At 33.9% G+C, this 20,693-nt stretch overlaps 5 protein-coding genes and 1 non-coding gene across 6 annotated transcripts; 3 read left to right on the top strand and 3 right to left on the bottom strand.

The window, feature by feature from the left end:
- LOC106419698 (egg cell-secreted protein 1.2-like) lies at positions 1-804 on the top strand. The gene has a single exon (XM_013860507.3). It carries the CDS (start codon positions 304-306, stop codon positions 682-684), a length of 381 nt encoding a protein of 126 aa, XP_013715961.2. The 5' UTR covers positions 1-303; the 3' UTR covers positions 685-804.
- An 89-nt stretch (positions 805-893) lies between these two features.
- Positions 894-3,148, bottom strand: LOC106412280 (cinnamyl alcohol dehydrogenase 2). Its single transcript, XM_013853191.3, has 4 exons — positions 2,917-3,148; positions 2,685-2,798; positions 1,359-2,029; positions 894-1,268 (listed from the first exon to the last, which is right to left on the bottom strand). The coding sequence occupies exons 1-4, from the start codon at positions 3,003-3,005 to the stop codon at positions 1,066-1,068; spliced, it is 1,077 nt and encodes a 358-aa protein (XP_013708645.2). The 5' UTR covers positions 3,006-3,148; the 3' UTR covers positions 894-1,065.
- A 7,122-nt stretch (positions 3,149-10,270) lies between these two features.
- LOC106364055 lies at positions 10,271-13,668 on the bottom strand. Its single transcript, XM_048741536.1, has 10 exons — positions 13,551-13,668; positions 13,088-13,319; positions 12,887-12,988; positions 12,619-12,788; positions 12,380-12,513; positions 12,103-12,280; positions 11,236-11,800; positions 11,020-11,132; positions 10,700-10,946; positions 10,271-10,626 (listed from the first exon to the last, which is right to left on the bottom strand). Exons 2-10 carry the CDS (start codon positions 13,292-13,294, stop codon positions 10,408-10,410), a joined length of 1,935 nt encoding a protein of 644 aa, XP_048597493.1. The 5' UTR covers positions 13,295-13,319; positions 13,551-13,668; the 3' UTR covers positions 10,271-10,407.
- A 172-nt stretch (positions 13,669-13,840) lies between these two features.
- On the top strand, positions 13,841-17,369 carry LOC106365964 (phenylalanine--tRNA ligase alpha subunit, cytoplasmic-like). Its single transcript, XM_013805485.3, has 18 exons — positions 13,841-14,102; positions 14,177-14,302; positions 14,384-14,473; positions 14,556-14,612; positions 14,707-14,762; positions 14,840-14,935; positions 15,012-15,096; positions 15,274-15,311; positions 15,400-15,438; positions 15,589-15,665; positions 15,758-15,842; positions 15,927-16,023; positions 16,324-16,420; positions 16,512-16,583; positions 16,669-16,735; positions 16,815-16,940; positions 17,024-17,078; positions 17,166-17,369. The coding sequence occupies exons 1-18, from the start codon at positions 13,956-13,958 to the stop codon at positions 17,217-17,219; spliced, it is 1,464 nt and encodes a 487-aa protein (XP_013660939.2). The 5' UTR covers positions 13,841-13,955; the 3' UTR covers positions 17,220-17,369.
- Positions 17,370-17,375: 6 nt separating this feature from the next.
- On the bottom strand, positions 17,376-20,611 carry LOC106365962 (transcription termination factor MTERF2, chloroplastic). Its single transcript, XM_048741537.1, has 6 exons — positions 19,817-20,611; positions 18,666-19,074; positions 18,380-18,595; positions 18,188-18,295; positions 17,828-18,102; positions 17,376-17,753 (listed from the first exon to the last, which is right to left on the bottom strand). Exons 1-6 carry the CDS (start codon positions 20,437-20,439, stop codon positions 17,486-17,488), a joined length of 1,899 nt encoding a protein of 632 aa, XP_048597494.1. The 5' UTR covers positions 20,440-20,611; the 3' UTR covers positions 17,376-17,485.
- Positions 20,582-20,653, top strand: TRNAQ-CUG. Its single transcript has one exon. It is a non-coding gene; the product is annotated as a tRNA-Gln (tRNA).
- Positions 20,654-20,693: the final 40 nt, after the last annotated feature.

The following is a 20,693-nucleotide window of genomic DNA, read 5'->3' on the forward strand; positions in this document are numbered from 1 at the left end:
GATACGGAACAAAACCTAAGTTCGAATGTACTTCTCTTTGCTCACCTGTTTTATAACATGACGTCAACCCTTCGTCGTCTCCACTAGGACCGTTACGCATAGTCACTAAGCCAATGTTATATACGTTTTCACTATCAATGCTCAAGTAAACTCATAACTGACATTAAGTACGTAAAAAATCATTTACCGCTAATCCTTTCACATCCCTCCCATTAGAGTCCATCCAAACCACACTATAAAACAGAGAACTCTCATAACCCAATCATCACCTCAAACACAAATCCCCAAAAAAAAGAAAGAAAAATGGCTTCTAACACTTGTTTCTCCCTCTTCGCCACCATAGCTCTCCTCCTCGTCGTCAACATCTCCGGCAGGACACTCCCGACGACGGCAGATCCCAACAACATAGCGGCAAGGCTCAACGGAGGAGGACTAATGGAGTGTTGGGATGCTCTCTACGAGCTCAAATCATGCACCAACGAAATAGTTCTCTTCTTTCTCAACGGCGAGACCAAACTCGGCGACGGTTGCTGTCACGCCGTCGACGTCATCACCATAAATTGTTGGCCGTCGATGCTAACTTCTCTCGGCTTTACGTCTGAGGAAACCAACGTCCTCCGTGGCTTCTGTCAGTCTCCAAACCACGGTGGTTCAACTCCGGCTCCTTCCCCTGTAAAACTTTGATGTATGCAAAATAATATCATGTAATGAGGACTAAGGGAGTCTCCTTAAGATTTTAATGGAATAATGGATTCTCCTTTTCGATTGCGTTGTTTTTACTAAAACCACGTCTCCATTAAAACTGCAAATCCAAATTGTCAAAAAAAAAAAGAAATACAAATCCATATAGATGCTGTCTTTTCATGAATCTTTTTAATATTTCGAAAAAAATGTTAAATGATAAGGTAAAAGTTAGATTAAAATATCAGAAGTTAGATCCTGTGATATAAAAATCTCGGAATCTTTTGCTTTATTCATTACATCGTCATAGATGTAAGAAAAGAAAAGAAAAGAAAAGAAATTAAAGCACCAAAAGAATCACGTTCATTAGTCTCAGCTAATGACTCAAGCAGAATTGATGGAATTGGCCACGTCGATCACGAACCGGTACCTGACATCAGATTTAGCCAAGCGGTCCATTGCAGAGTTGATATCACTAATCTTTATGAGCTCAATATCCGCAACGATACTATGCTTGGCACAGAAGTCAAGCATCTCTTGTGTCTCCTTCATCCCTCCAATCTGACTCCCTCCCACCATTTTCCTTCCTGTAAAACCAAAACCCTAACAGTTACTTGCACAAAACGCTAAACATAAAACCACAACTTATAAGGAAGAGTCATCATCTGTTTCTTTACCGAGAACAAGAGGGAAGATTGGTAACTCAAGTGGTTTCTCTGGTAACCCTAAAGCCACAAGCTTTCCATTCACTTTAAGCAAACTGAACAAGGGTAACAGAGAATGTTCTGCTGATACCGTGTCCAACACGAAATCCATAGTCCCAATTGCATCCTTCATCTTTTGAGCATCCGTTGTGACAAGAAAGGAGTCAGCACCGAGTCGATCAATTGCTTCACTCTCTTTCTCTGATGACCTACTAATCACGGTAACTTTTAAACCAAAGGCTTTACCAATCTTCACAGCAATATGACCAAGCCCACCAAGTCCACTTACACCTAAATGTTTCCCTTTTTCTTCAGTCATACCATAATATTTCATTGGACTATACACAGTGATCCCAGCACAGAGCAGCGGCGCGCCGGAATCACTCGGTAAACCATCGGGGAAGCTTAGGACAAAGCGTTGGTCGACAACGATTTTGTCGGAATAGCCACCTTGGTTTCTTGTTCCGTCAAAGGAACGAGAGTTGTATGTGTATACGAGTTGAGGACAGTAGTTTTCTAAGTCTTGGTTACATGATTCACATGATTGGCATGACCCGATTATTACTCCTACTCCTACTCGGTCGCCTTCTTTGAACTTTGTTACGTTCTTACCAACTTTTGTTGCTATTCCAACGATTTCATGCCTAGCAAAAATAGAAAATACATTCGAACTTCAGTTTTTTAAGTACGCATAAAATGAAACTTAAATTTCATCCTATAGTTTTTTAAAAGAAGGAATCTAAAAAACGAACTCTCAAGTATTAATACAACTTAATTATCTACGTCAATTTTAATGGTAAAAGAAAAGAGAGAAATGATACATATTTGAGGAGTATCTCATGAATTCTCAAGTGATACTTCTCTTACTTTTCATCTTTTTCATCTTTTTATTATTTCTTTATAGATGAAAAACTGTACGAATATCTCCCACCGCAAATGCTCTAAAAAAATCTCCAGGTTTTTAATTTTTTTATTCCCTATTAACCAAGATATCCCACAACGGGAATAAAGATCTCCTAGAAAGGCATAAGATTAAGAATATTCTGGCCATGAATAAACCGTAAAATATCTCTATATGGTGTATGGCTATCCATGATTCAATCTTATCTTATTGTAAAAAAAGAAGAAGCAAATTCGCCACAATATACGAACATTTTCTTAAAACGCCGTTGATAACATATAAATTCGGATATTCTTAACCCTAGTAATCGCTGCAACTAACATAATGAATTATATATTTTGCAATGATTATAAGAAATGGTAACAAGTAACTGGTCGAGAGAGTATTTGTGTGGATACCCGGGAATGATAGGGTAATGAGAGAATCCCCAATCGTTCTTGATGGTATGAAGATCAGAGTGGCAAACACCACAAAACAATATCTTCACTGTTACATCGTTGTCACCATTCTCTCTACAAATATGCAACACCAAAACAAAGACATGTTATACATCATCATCAATCACAACGAGCAAAACTTGAATATGTCTTTCTCTCTCTCTACAAATGGGAGAAAAGAAGAGCAATAAACCTTCTAGAGAAATGAAATGGAGAAAGAACACCAGATTTGTCGTTAGCCGCCCATCCAAATGCTTTGTTTTGATCGGAAGATTTCGCCATATTCTTTTTCGTCTCTCTGTCAGACTGTCACTGTGAGCGATTGGTTTTCTGTTTGTTTTTTTTGTCTGAATAAAGAAGCTGCTTGGGGCATATATGGTGGACACTTAATACATTTTTGCTTCCATCAGTAACTTTTTTTTTTTCAACGCTTCCATCAGTAATTTAAGGAAGAAAATCTTTTTAAAAAAAAAAATATTTTTGTTTGGACAACCCTTTTATAAAGAAACTAGGGATTCCATATATTTTATGTAGGTAACTTATCTTCTCATACCAAAATTGGACGCATTCTTAATATAATGACACGTAAGATTGTCAAAATAATTCATAATCTATTTTTTTTTAAACACTACACAAAGACTTCTTGGGAGTTGACCTATATATTTTATTAGTATTTTCGCCCAAACACGATTAACTGCAGAGTTCTGATAGGATCCAATGCATTAGATCGCACCCTTCATAATCTACGTTTAGATGGATAGATGGTCTGTAATTTTATTTCAAATATGCATGCGCTAGTAATTTGTATATGTGTTGTTAGATATTGTGTAAACAATGTGAACCTTGTTCGAAATTTATATAATATTTTGTATTCTATGACGTATTGTAGTATGTTTTTAATATATTAAATTATAGTTTTGTGTATTTTATATTGTATTAGTATTTTTGTTTATTTATTTTATTTGTATTAGAAAATATCTCTTATTAAAACAGAATCATTCTCATGGACCTTTTTTTTTGCACGTTTTTAAATTAAATCCACTTTTATATCATATAGTTAAATACACTCTTCCAATTATGGAAAATAACATTTTACTAGATCTTGACCCGCGCAACCGCGCGGGTATTCTTTTTCGGTTTTATAAATATATATATTTATTTATTTTAGTTCATTAATGGTATACAATTTTAACGTTAACTATATATTTAAATGTTTATATACCTATTTCAAATATAATTTTTTTATAGTTTATATGGTGTAACAATCAATATTTTAAAACCATCACATGTATTTGTTATTTCTTATTATATATTTATGTTACTGTATTTGAATTTTGTTATTAAACAAATTAATACATGCATGAAACAACATATTTAAAAATTATTTTGTATCAAAATTATATTCAATTTTGACCCGCCAACCTTCAAAGTCGTATTTCCTTATAGCAATATTTCTTACGTTTATTCATTTTAAAAATATATTCTTTATATATACAAAAAATCTAAGATATATCAATTTTATACATGTATCATATAGTTTGCGAACGTTAAGTGGTTATGTCATCGTATTTTATTTTTAGTATAAATATTTTATATTTATGAAAATAAAATTATAAATTTATCAATTTAATATAATTTATCATATTTAATTCAATATAATATTTTTACTTTATCATGAATTATTATTATTATAAAATAGATAAAATAAGATATAATTTTTGTGTTTCATTTTGTAAACGATAATTGAATACATATTAATGAATAATAATAATAGTTCATTGCTAATTACAAAATTAGTTAAAATATTTACATAAACTTCCTGAAAGTTAAGATATTGCTAAAATATTTTTCAACAGATTTGTTAGAATTATATATATATATAGTTAAAATGAAAAGATATCATAATTAAAATAAATACAACAATTTTTTATATTATTAGCTTTAATAAAATACATGTTAATTTTTATACATGTATTATATAGTTTGGTAATGTTAACCCCTGTTACCAACATATTATATTCTGAACATAAATACTTCTGAAAATAAAATATATAAATCTAATAATTTAATATAGTTTATCATGTTTAGTTCAATATAATAATTTTCTCTTAATATGATTGATTATGATTATATATTAGGTAAAATAAGATAAAACTTTTATTCTTCATTTTATAAAATATATTAATGTATAATGATATTTTAAAACTAATTACGAATTAAAAAACATATTTACATAGAATTTTTGAAAATTAAGATCTTGTTAAAATATTTTAAACAGATTTGTTTGATTTAAAAAAAAAATTATATTTAAAATTAAAAGATATCAAAAGATATTATGACTAAAGTAGTTCAAAGATTATATATATTATTAATATTACTAAATACATTTATTTTTTTAAATGGTTCAAATTAAAAAATCACACATGAAAGAAGTCATGATTTCTATTTTAATACAATTCATTATATATATATTGGTTAAATTATTTAAATCGGTTCAGTATTTTGAACTATACAATGGTTTATATTACTACTATGTATAATTTATTAAGAAATTAAATATGTGTTTGTTAATCAATCCGGTTTTATAGGAGTCGATTGTTATATTAGGAATGATATATTATTAAGTTATATTAGTAGGAACAAATGAATCATAACTGATTTCTAGTGAGAGTCCATTTTTTAAAATATCACACATGAATTAAGGTTGTGATTTCTGTTTTAATATATAAGATACTACTAAATGTATTTTCAAACAACACAATATCTTTTTTTTTGGTCAATTTTTTTTTTTGAGTCTAAACAATATAAAAGACTAGGTCCTATTTTTTTTTTTTTTATGTTTCTTAAATTAGTTGATTTAAAGCCATTTAAATAATCAATAAGTTGAAAAATAAGTATAACTACTTTTGCGAATTTAGTTACTACAAAAAATCATTTAATATGAAACTAATTAAATTATTATGCGAGAACATATTCCTAAATTGTTTTATTCTTAAGAACATATAACTATACGAGATTATGCTTGGTTTAAGTTGACATCAAATAGTTTTATACAATAAAATGTTAGAGTTAATAAATTAACATCAAATAAGTTTTACAATTAAAAATTTATCAAATAACTATATATAAAAAATTTAATCAACCAAATTACAGATATTTTATTAAAAATTCGTAATAAAAAGGGTTGAAATAATTAAAACAAAATTAAGTAACATTTTACATAATTTTCTTATTTAATATAAATATAAAATAATATAATTATATAGTTTTAAGATATACTAAAATAAAAAGTTAAAACATTACTTATAAAAAAAAGTTAAAATCTATTGATGTTGTAAATTAGGTTTTGTTAAAACAAAAATTTTCGCGCTTTTAAACGCATGTCATAATCTAGTTGTTTATTAAAACTAATGTATCATCCTAAAATCATGAAGAATTTGACAAATCAGAAAAAATATTTAAAATTGATTTCATCATAAGTTAATATCCATTAATGAATTAATTATATTTGAATATAATGACAGATGTATATATTGAGATTATTACGATCATATTTATTAAAAAAAATTACTAGGTCCTATCTTTTTAATAATTTTTTTATCTTTCTTAAACTAATTTCTTAATGATTTCAAACTTTTTTTATTAAACCTAATGATTCAGCCTAAAATTATAAATAATTTGACAAATCAGCAAAATCATTAAAACAGAGTGTTCAATAGATAAATTATAGGCGAGCTTCTCCAATATACACAGCACCATTGACTTAAAATGTGAGAAGTCTGAGTGGGAAGAGTTTGAGGATAATAGACGGTTGTGCATGCTTCAATTGTTTAATAGTGGTTGCAATCATTAAAACAACTGGGTGGTCTTTGATTTGGATGAGATCGTGATTGTACAGCAGTGCTGAAGAATGGAGGACGATAGATGAGTCATCGGAGGGAAAGGGTTCAGTAACTTTTTATCTTAACTTTTTTAGGAAGAATTTATTATTGTAAAACAAGATTTATTCTGATGTCTTTAGAAAATTTCAAGATCCACTAGGGAGAGCCAAAAGAAAGAGTTTTTGGATCCAAAATAAAAATATATGAATCTCAGATCCATCATGTTGCATTGGCCGGAAGAAGCCGTGCAACAAAACCATTTACGCCCTTAATTCGATAAAAATGATAGTAAATCAACAACAACCCACCGCAACTGATTGATGATCTAAATCAAATTCAGGAAATAATCTCGTATCAGATCGACCGAACCAGTAATACACAACCAGAAATCCAGAATCATTTGATTTCATATGAAACTTAGGGTACGTGTTTACAACTATTTTTTCTTTTATATGCATGTATTTTTTTTCCTTGCAAATTACACTAAAACCCATGTACATCGCTATTTCAAATTAATAAAGTTAAGACGTAAGGAAAAATAAAAAAGAACATGACGAATAGAAACTATGAATTATTCAGTGAGCTAATTTATAATTTACTATATAAGTGTCCATGATTTGCACCCGAGAAAAAAAGTTCCAATCATCTTTGATATCTATAACTACTTTGATGTTATCTCCTTTCATTTCATCTCTGGGAACTTCAATGCTGAGGCTGTTTCTGTAGCAAAATTAGCCTCTGCTACTCTGTAACAAGCTCCAACTCTGGAGTGTAATTAAACCTTTTCTTTTAAGTAATGCAATGTTGGTTTGATAAAAAAAAACATGTAGTTATATATATATCTGTATAACTTGTACAAAATAAAACTTTGTTCCTTGCACACAAAAAAAAAACTTTGTTCTAAACATTCTTCCTCTATCTATTCTATTAAAAGGGAAGCATTCTTAATAAATCTACTTATAAAGATTGTTTGGACCTATTAATTAGAATTTAGTTAGACACATTATTTAATCTCTACACATAGCATATCCTAAATAATATAAGGGAATAGTTATAATCTCCTGCATTTTAGGAAAGATCAGTTAATTGCAATATTTACACAACTATATTTATAAATGAAATCTTCTACGATTGCCAAAGAAAAACTAATCATATAAAATAATTATCTTCTGCAATTCACATTTAACTAAAAGTAAAATATTTATTTTAATATTTTAATCAACCATTTTATTCTAATATATCACTATTTCAATCCCAAAGCCATAAATAGCAGTATAACATATTTATTAATAAGATCATATTCAATGATATTTTATACAAAAATAACCATTAAAAAATATTTTATCACCCAACGTCATGATTGTTATGTTGCAACATCTATAATATTAAAGCATGATCCTATTTTAAAAATTTAGGATTCTACCTTAGAATTTTAATCATATTTACAAAATAATAGAAATATCTCATATTTATGGTAACAAATAAATTTTCTTTACAAACCAAAACAAAACCATAATGCTAATTAACTATTAGCATTTACTATAGGTAAAACTTTATCATATCCATAGCAAATTTTTTTCGACTAGATTTGTTTTTGAATAATTAGATATTTTTAATCATATGAAATATACTTAATTTTGCGGATAATAAATAAATTAAACTAATATAATTTATTTATTAGATACAAATTAATTGAAGTGTTTTTTGTAGTGTATTTTTCTAATATGAGAAATAAAAAAATCATAAACTTTCCATTTTACAATTTTTATAGTTGAGTTTTATATGGTGGAACAAATATATGCATCTAAGTAAATAAATAAATAAATAATCATTAAAAGTTAAAATCTGCAAAGAATAATATTAAAATATGCAATGTGAAATATCATTCATTTTTTTAACTTATATAGTAGTGTTTTTATATAATTGGAACAAATATATGCATCTAAATGATCAAATAAAATATTATCAATAAAAAATAAGATGTGCAAAAATAATATTAAAATATGTAATGAGAAAATATCTTTAGTATATAAATATAATACTTTAGAATAAATTAAAATTAATACAATATTTTTCTAAACAATTAAATTCTTTAAAAATAATTTCATAAATATAAATATAAATTTTTTATATATCATATCTAATATCTATGATTATAACATAAACAATCAGTAAATTTTAAATGTATATGGTTATCATATATAAAAACACATAATCTTATAATTTAAAATAAAATTTTATAATTAAAAAAATTGTAGAATTTTAAAAGAAAATTAATTCCGCGCTTTTTAAAGCGCGGATCAAAATCTAGTTTAGTTTATTATAAAAATAACAGTCGCCTTAGTAATCTTATAATACTAAAGCACAAGTCACCCAAACAATAAGATTTTGACATGTCTAATTGTGTTTACAAAAAAAATTAGACCAAATTCTTTGATTTCAAATATTTATGTAATTGCAAAATTATTAAATCACTGTTTTTCCTCAAACTGCTATCATCGCACGTTCCATGAATTCAATAACTCCTGATACCAACTGCCCATCTCATATATAGAGTTCAGTTAACTATCTTTATCTTTCGATACTTTTTTTTGATTTTTAAGAGCATCCACATCAATGAACCCCTTCTTGGGGTTCATCTTTTCAGTTTTTTTATTATTAATTTTTTTTTCTTTTTCTTTTTGGTTTTTTAAAAAAAAAAAAAAAAAAAACTAGACCAATCGCGGGCCGCCACGACACGTGGGACCCGCGCTACAGTGATGAACTTTAGGAGAGAGGGGTTCAGCCAAGAGAGCTTTAGGAGAGAGGGGTTCATGGGATTAAATTATTATTATTTTTTTCTTGATTTCTGTGTGAACTTCCCCCATGAACCCTTAATGGGGGTGCTCTAACAGTTTCACTGTCTTTGTCTTTTATGTAGGTTTTGAGTATAGCAGATATCTTTATTCAAATCGATCATTTAAAAAACAGTTTTCTATGACTCTTTCTACATGATTCAAGTTGATATCATAGTTTACTTCTATTTTGTATTCTATTTTTAACAAAAGAGTGAAAACCAGAAATTTATTTCAAAAGATATTACTATTAGAAGCATGAAGTTATTTGATTCTCAGCGTGGTTATTCCTGTGAAAGAGGTAAACAGATTACATTTTTTTTGTCGAACAATGAGGGGTTCCTCCCCTTTCTATCTTTGATCTCGGCCAGGATGGTTTAATTATTTCTTTTATAGCATCTTCTGATGTTTCTGTTGTCTCTGTTGGTTTTTTTCATTTGTCACATACTCTGTTTCGTTTATTGTTCTAAGTCGCATGACTTAGACATCTCAATGAAGTACCCTTTGACAAAAAAAAAAAAACAGATTACATTTAATACTGTAATTATCTAAACAGATTACTTTTCTATGTTTAAAAAAGTTAGAAAAAAACTAGAAAAAACAGAGTGCGGTTAATTTGTATTAGGACAAATGTGAAGCTGTATGGGAAACAAATGTATATATTTATTTATAGTTTGTTGATTTTACTATCTTTTTAACATCATTAATTTTACTAATCTATCAATGAAATTTCTACGAGAAACATATTTTAATATGAAAACGGGTGCAAGTAAATATTCAGATATTTAATCACGTTTTACTTGTGTTATCTAGGTTTAGAAAATATGACTAAAATAAATATTATTTTTATGCTTTGGATCATTATAACTTATGATCAGATAATTTGGAAAATAATGAAAGTAACCCCTGCGTTAGCACAGGGGCTAATACTAGTAACTAACAAGTTAATAATAACACATTAATAGTGAACTACTTGGAAGCAGAGTTAAGGACACGAACGGGAACAATGGGTATGGAATCCCACCACTCTTTCATTCTCCGGTTACTCTGATCGTTGCTCATGTATCTCCCGACACTCGATGTTATTACAAAGCAATATATTGTACCAAACATGATGACCAACTTGAACGGCACCACCGCAAAAAAGATTGCCAAGGCTAAAATCAACGCCATCACCATGCTTGCACGCTATGATCTGAGTGTAAGAACACATTTTCGAAACAACAACAAAATATATCAAATTTACATATTTAGTAGTTACCTTGCTAGCCTTAGAGGTATATATGGATCGCAACTTCATGATAGTGATGTTGACATGCTGTATTAACTGGTGAAGTCTTATTAAGCCATATTGAGCCGACACAATGCTTTCAGTCATTGTTTGGTCGGATTCGGTGCTCACTTTTACCGCATCCTCACTTTTTGTGTGTAGCTTCATTTGTCTAGCCTGAGCCATCCTAACCACCATCCATACTAAGCAAGCAGCTATAGCCTTGCCGACCCACTCCCTGAACCATGCATTTAATTTCTTGATTACTAGTATCAAATTACTCTTCTTGATCATGTGTACTTTAAACTCACTTGTAGACGATTAAAATGGTAATAGAAAGAACAAAAAGCGTACGAGAAGGCCTTTCCCAATTAAGCACTTCTTGGAACCATGGCAATGCGTCTTGCATTGGCCTCATCAGCTCCTGCAAGATTCTCGTTAATATTGTCTAGATGATCTTTTTCATCCATGCATAATATTGCACTCGAGACTATTGATTTTTAAACCCATCACAAGAATTTTCTTACCATAAGAACTGCTACACTTTCAGTAATCCCTTCTTCTTCGAGTTCCGCTGTGGTAGCTTTAGCCTTTTCAATCTCTTTTCCCTCTTCTCTAGTCTGATTCACTGCACTTTCAAGGGATACAAGCATTTCTTCTTTATCAATCACTTTCCCCTTCTCCTTACACTTATCTTCTTCCGCTTCTTTTAATATGTTACCAAGCTGTTCCATGTTCATATTCCTCAATATGGAGCTAGAACTACACGGGGTTTTAGCAGTACCCACCTTTTGACTAATCTCTGCGAGCTCTTCTAGTACAAAGTCTCCCTTAGGAACTTCCTCAAATAAACTGAATATTAAAAACTTTTTCGGATCCGGTGGAGAAATTCTCAGCATTTCACGAGCTGCATGCAACCGTATGATTCCCAAGATTGTTCTCGAATGAATTTCCCGTGCTTGTAAGGGAGATTCAACATTGTATTTCTTCAAGAACTGGTGCATTAATGTTATCTCCTTTACAAGCATAAGCCAATGATCTCGTCTTGTTGAGCTTGTCATCTCCGGAAACTCTAAGACAACTCCATCCTCGCTGAAATGTATCACAAAGGTAATCATGTTACAAGGCATACACATTACACAAATGAGGCAAAATTTTAAAAGCCTACTAATTCCCACAAAAAAAAATATTTTCTGAAACAAAAAAAAAAGAGTTAAAGAGTAATTATGCCTTGACGTGATGTAGTCAAAATATCAACGATCATAATCTTGTAAAACGGTTCACGTTGAGTGTTCTAAAGTAAATCAGAAGGGAACATTCAGAGTGAATCAATATAACTAGTTTGCAATAACAATATTAAGCAGGGAATATAATCCATATGCAGGAATACATACAAATCAGGAGACTCATAGACAATGGCCTTGTCAAAAAGAGGGGCACCCCATGGACCAGTGGAAATAGGCTTTGCAGAACTGGCACCGTCTTTGGTAAGATCTACCTTAAGAGCATCTTCATAGTTTATAATTCCTGCGGCTTCGAAGTATAGCCCATAGTTTGTCAAAGTAAGCCTACCTACAAAAGTCAAGACATTTTGTTAAGAAATTAGCAGCCATGGCTCTGAATTAAAGTTTATGCGACGTAACATAAGTAAATAGCGCTGGAAAACCAAACCTGGCCAGCTTGTTTTTTTAATGTGGCGAACCACTCTCTGTGAAGCCATTGTTCCTTCTACGTGCAATATAATTTCATCATCCGCTAAATCGACCCCTTTAGGCTTCGTTTGCTTTTGCAAATACTTCATACACCTTGAAGATATACATAAATAGAGTTGAAACGATAAAGAAAAGAATACATGATTTATATTGAGCCTAAAAACCAACTAAAATACAAATAATTAAGAATAGTACTACTTGTGAATTTCTTTGACAAACATGTCATAAGCTGGGAAATGAAGTTGGTGGCCGGAAGGAGCGGTTAGAGTCTCAAACGTGTATCTTCCGTTGATGATATCAGCAGGGAGAGGAATGAGTGAGGCCAAATAGACAAATGCATCTTCACCCACATTTGGTTCATGATCAGCCTATAACCAATGCACATGAAATAAAGTTGAGGTGTTATTATTATTTAAATAGGATTTGATTAGTTTCACAGCTTTAAAAACACAATAAATTTGCTTACTAAAAGAGGCATTATATCTGAATAAAACAGAGAGATGTCATCTTGCTCTGGGGACAAGGTAGCCTGAATCCTCTTATCTTCACTCTCCTTACCTACTGCTTCCTTTAAACACAAGTAATAAAGTCAACATGCATTTAACAAAACTCCAAAATCTAAGAAACTAAGTGATCACCAAGTCTCAATGTTTGAAGACTTAGGTACCAAATCAGACTCATTCTCATTAACATCAGGTTGTTGCCACGCAAGCATCATATCGAAGGTGAGACGGGTAAAAGAACCATCTTTGATCCTCTCAGGTATGTTTTGACAAACCCTACTCATCGCCTTTGAGTTGCAATACTCCACAAACTTCCTCGAGTATGTACCTTCGGCTCCAGGCTTCCATTGACATTCAAACTCTTCCACCATTTCATCTACGGTTGACCCTAGTTCCCTACAACACCAATCACAAACCGCAATCACTATTCCGAAATAAACCGGTTAGGAATCATCAGTTTAAGTTAAGTTTGTAATTATTTTGCCGTAACCGCCAAGGAAACGAAAATTAAAACTATTTTGCTTTCTACACTTTAATTTCAGCGTCAACAATCCTTAACCTTCTATTAATCAAAACATGGATCTACAAATATCTATATAAATAGAAAGAGAGAGAAGAAAAATATACTGTGAAGTGTGAACATCTAAGAACGACGTCGTTGGCAATGGAGGACAAGTGCTCCATCTTCTTCCTCTACCGATCTGTTTTCTTTTCTCTGTTTCTTCGTTTGCTGTTTTTTTTCCTCTTTTCGTATTCTGTTATGGTGATGTAAAGAAAAGAAACTCGTTAAGTGCCGAACTTCTGCATGTGCCATGTGGCATCACCCATGCAAATAGGCCTAGACCGAGAACCGTACACAAACGCCGTCGTTTTCGAGTGAAAGTGCAGAAAAATTGATTTCATACTTCGAAGATGGGCCGGGCCTGTTATATCGGCCCATTTAAACGAGCAGCAATGAAAATCGTTTCTTCTAAGGAAAAGTCTGAAACTTCACTCGGAGCTCTGTGTAACAACTAACAATACGCGGCTAAGATGGCGGAGGCGGCGATTCTAGGGTTCCTGCAGAACAACGAATCAATCCCAGATTCCGGTAATTTCGCCGCGGAGCTCAACCTCGACCACGAAGAGGTCAAAAACGTCATCAAGAGCTTACAAGGTTTTCGCTACATCGAAGCTAAGGTACACACCGATCTATGCGTTGTGGGGGTTTGCTGATTAATGTATAATCATTGCTGCAATGTACTGATGCGCAGGAGCTGAAACGGGAAACGTTGGTTTTGACTGATGAAGGGAAGAAGTACGCGGCGGAGGGGTCGCCGGAGTTTCACTTTTTCTCGGCTGTTCCTGAGGAAGGTAGCATATCCAAGGATGATCTCGAGGTGTGATTGATTACTAATGCTTGTATGATTCTTTTTAATATTATTTTATCTGGTGTCTATAAGATTCTCGTTTTGTTTCAGAAAAAGCTGGATGCTTCTGTATTCAAAATTGGAAGCACGCAAGCTGCTAAAAAGAAGTGGGTGGCAATGGGGAAGCAAGTCTCTAGGAAGGTATTGAATTGTGAATTGGCTTGGTTTCTGTTGTGTTGATTCATCCAATGAGTTGAGTTTGTTACTCTTCTTTTTGTTGTAGGTTCAACATGTTGAAGATAAAGTGAAGGAGTCTCTTTTACTAATACAGCAAGGACTGGTTTGTTTATCATCTTATTTCAGAACACTATTATGTGGAATTCTAAGCTAAGCTTTATAGTTTATGAAACTAAGTTGGCCTTTCTCGCTTTCAGGAGATTGACCAAGAAAGCCTCAACTCTCTCAAAGCCAGGAAACTCATTGCATCACAGTAACTACCTGCGCTTTTCTTTTGTAAATTTGTTTTCTTTTGGGGGAGAGATTATTTTTAACGCCTTTCTTCTTTAGGGGATGGACGGGATATTCTGATGTAAAGAAAGGTCCCAGTTATGCTCCCAAAAGGAAGATTTTCGCTACTGACTTGACTCGTGAAAATCTGCAGAAGTGAGTACTAATCCTAACTAATTTTTGTTTTTCGACCTGTTAATTATGTTGTTGACACAATTATCCTCATATGCAGCTGGAAAGAGATGGAATTCAAGGAGTATAACTTCAATGCTAAGGGACAACCTCTTGATGCAGGCCATCTCCATCCCCTTCTTAAGGTACTCAAACGTAACACGAGTTGTTGAAATCGTTTACTTCAAGCGCAATGTGTGTTTTGTATAACTCATACTGGAATGTGGTTTACTTGATAGTTAACTTTTCTGTTGCAAAAATTTGGAGTAACCATTGCTTTTCGTTAGCCTATTTATTTATTTTCTTATTCTTGTGCGTTTCAGGTGCGGAAGCAGTTCAAAGACATATTTTGTCAGATGGGGTGAGTCCGTCTTTTACCATTTTACTACTATTTCTTAAATTTTTTCTCTACCACCGTGGGATAGTGATTTTTAACATTGTGATCACAGATTTGAAGAGATGCCAACAAACAACTTTGTGGAGAGCAGGTATAATCATAACTCTTTTGGTACTATCTACTAAAGCACCTAATGCAAACCTATCAACCTTTTTCACGATCGATCTAGTTATTCAGAAATGATGTTTGGATATCTTTTATGTTCATTGGTTGATCACAAACTTCTTCCTCTGCAATGTAGCTTCTGGAATTTCGATGCACTGTTCCAGCCTCAGCAGCATCCTGCTCGCGACTCCCATGATACGTTCTTTCTGAAAGGTTCAGTGCTTAGATTCTCTTTCAGCTAAGGTTTATGACAGCTCGACGGCATTCTAACTTTTAGTTTTAATATGTGAATGATTTGATTGTAGCTCCTTCTACGACAAGGGAATTACCAGAAGATTATGTTGAAAGGGTGAAGCAAGTCCACGAGTCTGGTGGCTATGGATCACGAGGGTAACAACTTGTTTTGATGCTTACTACCTCTGATAGTGCTCAACTAATTTTCAATTTCTCAGCATGGACTTTTCCATTGTAAAGGTATAACTATGATTGGAAGAGAGAGGAAGCAAACAAGAATCTTCTGCGTACACACACAACTGCAGTCTCGTCTAGGATGCTTTATGCACTGGCAAAGGTCTGGCTAAATTTCACTTTTCCCTCCCAATTCTCAATCCATTCTTGGTTTATTTTGACTGGTGAATGCCTAAGGGTTAGAATGTTGATTTTGGGAATCAAGGCTTTGTTTGTTTCCCGACCAATGCATTTTCATGTCTATAGATGTGTGTATCCTCGATATGCATATATTTCAAAGAATCATGAACGCATATAAACGTTTTGAAATTTCGTGTTTTTTTTTTGTGTAACACTTGGCTAGGCGTTTACAAACTGTGAAATATTGTTGCTGTGCACTATACTCATTGATCGCTTTTTGTAGGGACCTTTCACTCCGAAGAGGTACTTTTCAATAGACCGTGTCTTCAGAAACGAGGCTGTTGACCGAACCCATCTGGCAGAGTTCCATCAGATTGAAGGTAACTAATGATTTGTAACATTTGGAGAAATTCCAGAATCTTGAAAATTGTACCGAAATTTCCTAAAAAAGGTTGCGTCTCTTTTCCTCAGGTTTGATCTGTGACCGTGGTCTGACATTGGGTGATCTCATTGGTGTATTACAAGCGTTCTTCTCTCGATTAGGTGAATTCTCTTATTACTTCTCCCGCTTGCTCTTTATTTTTGATACTTCAGGGTCACTTACGATACGATTATGTTTCTTTTACAGGGATGCCCAAGCTGCGTTTCAAGCCGGCATACAACCCATACACTGAACCAAGCATGGAGATTTTCAGGTAAAATTCGAACAAATCATCATCTCTAAATATGCAAACAGAAGACACTAAAGATATTGTGTCTGTTGCTTTCTATCAGCTACCATGAAGGACTAGAGAAATGGGTAGAGATTGGAAACTCTGGCATGTTCAGACCCGAAATGCTACAGCCAATGGGTCTCCCAGAGGATGTTCGAGTCATTGCATGGGGTCTTTCTCTTGAAAGGTAGTGAATAATAGAGCTCAGTATCATCTTTTTTCATCACAGAAACATTGCTCTGACTCTTTGTTATTTTGCTTCATAAACAGGCCAACAATGATCTTGTACGGCATTGACAACATCCGTGATCTGTTTGGACACAAGGTACAAGTTCTTACTCTCTCTTGATACATACCAAAGAAGTCATAGTAGTTCTCATTGGGTTTATTTATTGTTATTGGTTTACTACAGGTGGATCTTGATCTCATCAAACGGAATCCCATCTGTCGCGTTGGAATCGAGTAATATTGATTTGGATTACGCAGTTGCTACAGTTTCTTTGATCCAGTTATGCTAAGTGCTATGCACAATCTTTGATCCTGCCAAATTTTACTTTTAGACTCGTTTATCATCATCAGTTTAACGATTATATATCAACTTGTTTTTTATAAGACATTAAAGAATGAAAGATATTTTCGTTTTAATACAGTCAATCAAAGGCTAATACAGACAATCGTTCTGTTTTTATAATATAGATGTGTAAAATGAGCATGGATATCTATGTACAGCTCTCATGTTCTAATTCTGCTCATTCTTCCTACCTCCGGAGAGTCTGAGGAGGCTACCTCCTCATCGGAGATAGTTTCATCCAGCAGCAGAGAGTCCTCAGAGTCAAGACCAGCTTCGAATCTCTCTCTTCTCTCCACTTTGTCTCTTACTCTCCTCTCAAATTCTTCATCAGTGCAAGCCAACATGTACCTAAGCTTGAAATTAACTCTGTTCTCTACCATAGTGGTGTGCCTTGGGATTATCCGACGCTCCAGTGAGTAGCTAAAGAATCTGTTCAAGTATTACAGAACTTCATATCATTACTTCAAAGCTGTATTATATTATTTCACTGTAAAGTTTATTACCTGGGAAACTCAATGAGATCTTGAAGCGGACGGATCATTGTTCTTCGCAAGTAGCTGTATTTAGGACGTAGTATATCAACGTTATATCTGAGCAGCATAGGGAAGTCAGCAATCATTTCACCTAGTTGATGGATTCTGATCCCTAACGATACATAGTATCTCATGTTCGGTTCTAGCTTCGTCCCTATGCTGCATCCAAGTAGAGCTGGATCCATTGCTATAACTTTACCAATATCCTTCTGGCTCACTCCTGCTCTGGTCAACACAAAAATCACCTGCACGATCAACGTAAAAGGTATCAGAATCATATTCTATAAACCATCTTTGGTTTTTATAGAAGAATGTTATAATAATACTAACCACTGGTCGGATTTTCTTGTAGAGGCTATTAGTTAGTAAAGAAGGAAACTTCACTAACATGTTTCCAATTGCCTCGTTAGGAATACCCATGTCCTGGAAAAATCTAACCTTTAAAAAGCACAAGAGAAGCTGAGTTAATGGACTTTGCTGCATGTAGTTCATAGTATCTAACAAAAAGTTCATATAAAATACCTTTGGTGCTATTGTCTTCTCCAAATCAATGCAGTAAAGAATTGGTTTCACGACAAGGATTCTTTTCATTCCTTCTTTGGAGATTCCTAGGTAGTAGAAATATTTGACCAGAGGCTTCCATCTTTCTTCGATACTGCACCCCATGAGGTGTGGCTTGAAGGCTAATAGTCTCCCTACCTCTTCTGTGCTAAGCCCAAACTCTTTCAGGTAACTTATCTGATATTCAGGCAAGCAACACATCAGTGAACTCAAAAGACAACACACAAACATATATAGCTTCGAATACCTTTTTATCCATCTCCTCGAACGAAAAGAACCCAAGTATCTTTGGATAATCAAACACCATAGTGCCAAAGTCCTTCTGATTCATACCCATTTGCAAGAAGAAGTCAACACGGGTTTTGACTTCTTCCAAGCTGAAAGAAAGCAACTCGGGACATCGGCCAACCACATATCCCATCCAATCCCTCCTCACACCATTGCTCTCTAGATACTCAACAATCTCGTCTAGCTCTTCACGGCTACGTTGCAAGATGTTGTCCCCGGATCTCAAGAAGGCAACGCCGATGAATTCACCTTTCACATGAATGGTTTTGAGCCACTCGATCATGATTCTTATGGAGTCTAGATTTCCTTTCGACATGCATATGATCTTCCCAATTCTATTGTATGAAAACTCATGGTACTTCAACCACCTGCACAGTTAAAGAATCATTATGAAAAACTGCTAAAACTCATGGTACTTCAACCACCTGCACAGTTAAAGAATCATTATGAAAAACTGCTACTTTCCAAACCCTTCAAATCAAGTCAGCGATGTTGTAACACTAACTTGATCCACTATGCTGCACAAATGAGAAACAATCCTGGCATAAGGGTTCGGTTCATACAGTTTCAGTTTCCGAGTTTACTCTGAAGTTTAGTTTTCATAAGAAATTAGGCATGCCGGTTTCGAACAAACTAAACATGGCTAACCAAACCGAACAGAGATTTTCGTAATCGGTTCTGAACCGATCGGCGCATTTCCAAATTAAAATTCGGTTTCGCAGTTGGACAATTGTTTTTTAAATTTTTTTAGTTTCACACTAAACCAATTCAAACCAACATTTTGAACCGGATTAACCAAAATTCATTGAAATTACCGGAATATAACTGAATTTAACCGCAAATTTAGAACTTAAGTTCAATACGGAGGCAAAATTCAAAAACAGAACTAACGGAAACCAACCGAACCGTAACTTTCCGGTTCAGTTCAGCAGCTTTTTCAGTTTCGGAATAAACCGAACTACCCCACGCAAATCAACCGGACCTGTATGCATGTGTGTATGCCGAAGCATTAATCATTGAGAAAATCGAAGTCTTTTTTTTCTCTGAGACCAAACGTCGAACACTTTATGTGCACTAAATAAAGAGGAGCTAATGAAGAAGGAGCTTGACCTTACAAGAGGCACGAAGTTAGAATCCTCTATCACCGTCCTGGCGCGGAGGTTGAACCTCGTCTCAGAAAACTCCGGCAGCCGCTTCAACGCCGCAGCTTCGATCATCACATGATCAACGAACTCACCCAAACGATCAGTCACATTAGTAGCGTACGTGATCCCGAACCTCCCTTTCCTCACCAAAGACTCTTTGATAATCTCCTTCGTCACTCTCCTCCTTATCTCCAGCGCCTTGGCTATCATCTCCCTCTCGCTCTCTCCCTCGTCGAGAAAGTTACGGAGGGAAGGAAGAGAGGAGGCGATGTCGGGATCAGAAGCTGATTGGGCGTAGATTGAGCCAGGGAACTGCGGAGTTCTTCTTGTCACGAGAGAGAGCTCGAGCAGCTTCGATCGGTCATCATCGTCATGACGCGGTGGAACGAAGGTTTCTGGGGATTCGTTAAGGTTTTTGTTCTGCTTCAGGTTTTGGTTGTGGCGGGTGAAGAGAGAGAGTGATCTAGCATTGTGCCGGCGGCGGATTACTGTGTTTTGCGAGTCTTCGGAGTGGTCTTGACGGCGGAGAGAGGAGGAGACGAGGGAGAAGGTTGAGGTGCAGCAGCTTGCGTTGCAGTGGAGAAGCATGGAGGAGAGGAGAGGAGAGGAGAGAGATAGAGCAGCTCGGAGGATTGAATTGAAAAAAAGATTAAACGGAGAAGAAATGGGAGAGAGATAAAGCAACGAAAGCTAGGAATGAGTTTTTATGGTTATTGATTGTGTAACAAATGGTTCCATGGTCTAGCGGTTAGGACATTAGACTCTGAATCTAGTAACCCGAGTTCACTTCTCGGTGGAACCTTCTTCTTTTTTTTCTTTTCCCGGAGCCTTTATGGGAGAGT

Source organism: Brassica napus, chromosome A9 (genome assembly GCF_020379485.1).
Source record: "Brassica napus cultivar Da-Ae chromosome A9, Da-Ae, whole genome shotgun sequence".
In the NCBI taxonomy this organism is placed as follows: Eukaryota; Viridiplantae; Streptophyta; class Magnoliopsida; order Brassicales; family Brassicaceae; genus Brassica; species Brassica napus.

Excerpts from the sequence above, each read along its gene's own strand:
- LOC106412280 (XM_013853191.3), bottom strand. The coding sequence starts at position 3,005 with ATGGCGAAATCTTCCGATCAAAACAAAGCATTTGGATGGGCGGCTAAC. Across the intron at positions 2,799-2,916 it reads CCATTTCATTTCTCTAGAAG|AGAGAATGGTGACAACGATG; the intron begins GTTTATTGCTCT and ends GCATATTTGTAG. Across the intron at positions 2,030-2,684 it reads CATTACCCTATCATTCCCGG|GCATGAAATCGTTGGAATAG; the intron begins GTATCCACACAA and ends TATTTTTGCTAG.
- LOC106364055 (XM_048741536.1), bottom strand. The coding sequence starts at position 13,294 with ATGGTGGAAGAGTTTGAATGTCAATGGAAGCCTGGAGCCGAAGGTACA. Across the intron at positions 12,789-12,886 it reads CAGATATAATGCCTCTTTTA|GCTGATCATGAACCAAATGT; the intron begins GTAAGCAAATTT and ends CATTGGTTATAG. Across the intron at positions 11,133-11,235 it reads AAAGTGTAGCAGTTCTTATG|GAGCTGATGAGGCCAATGCA; the intron begins GTAAGAAAATTC and ends AGAATCTTGCAG.
- LOC106419698 (XM_013860507.3), top strand. The coding sequence starts at position 304 with ATGGCTTCTAACACTTGTTTCTCCCTCTTCGCCACCATAGCTCTCCTC.
- LOC106365964 (XM_013805485.3), top strand. The coding sequence starts at position 13,956 with ATGGCGGAGGCGGCGATTCTAGGGTTCCTGCAGAACAACGAATCAATC. Across the intron at positions 14,763-14,839 it reads AGGAAACTCATTGCATCACA|GGGATGGACGGGATATTCTG; the intron begins GTAACTACCTGC and ends TTTCTTCTTTAG. Across the intron at positions 16,736-16,814 it reads CCAAGCATGGAGATTTTCAG|CTACCATGAAGGACTAGAGA; the intron begins GTAAAATTCGAA and ends GCTTTCTATCAG.
- LOC106365962 (XM_048741537.1), bottom strand. The coding sequence starts at position 20,439 with ATGCTTCTCCACTGCAACGCAAGCTGCTGCACCTCAACCTTCTCCCTC. Across the intron at positions 18,103-18,187 it reads ACAAGAAAATCCGACCAGTG|GTGATTTTTGTGTTGACCAG; the intron begins GTTAGTATTATT and ends TTGATCGTGCAG. Across the intron at positions 17,754-17,827 it reads GATCTCATTGAGTTTCCCAG|ATTCTTTAGCTACTCACTGG; the intron begins GTAATAAACTTT and ends ATACTTGAACAG.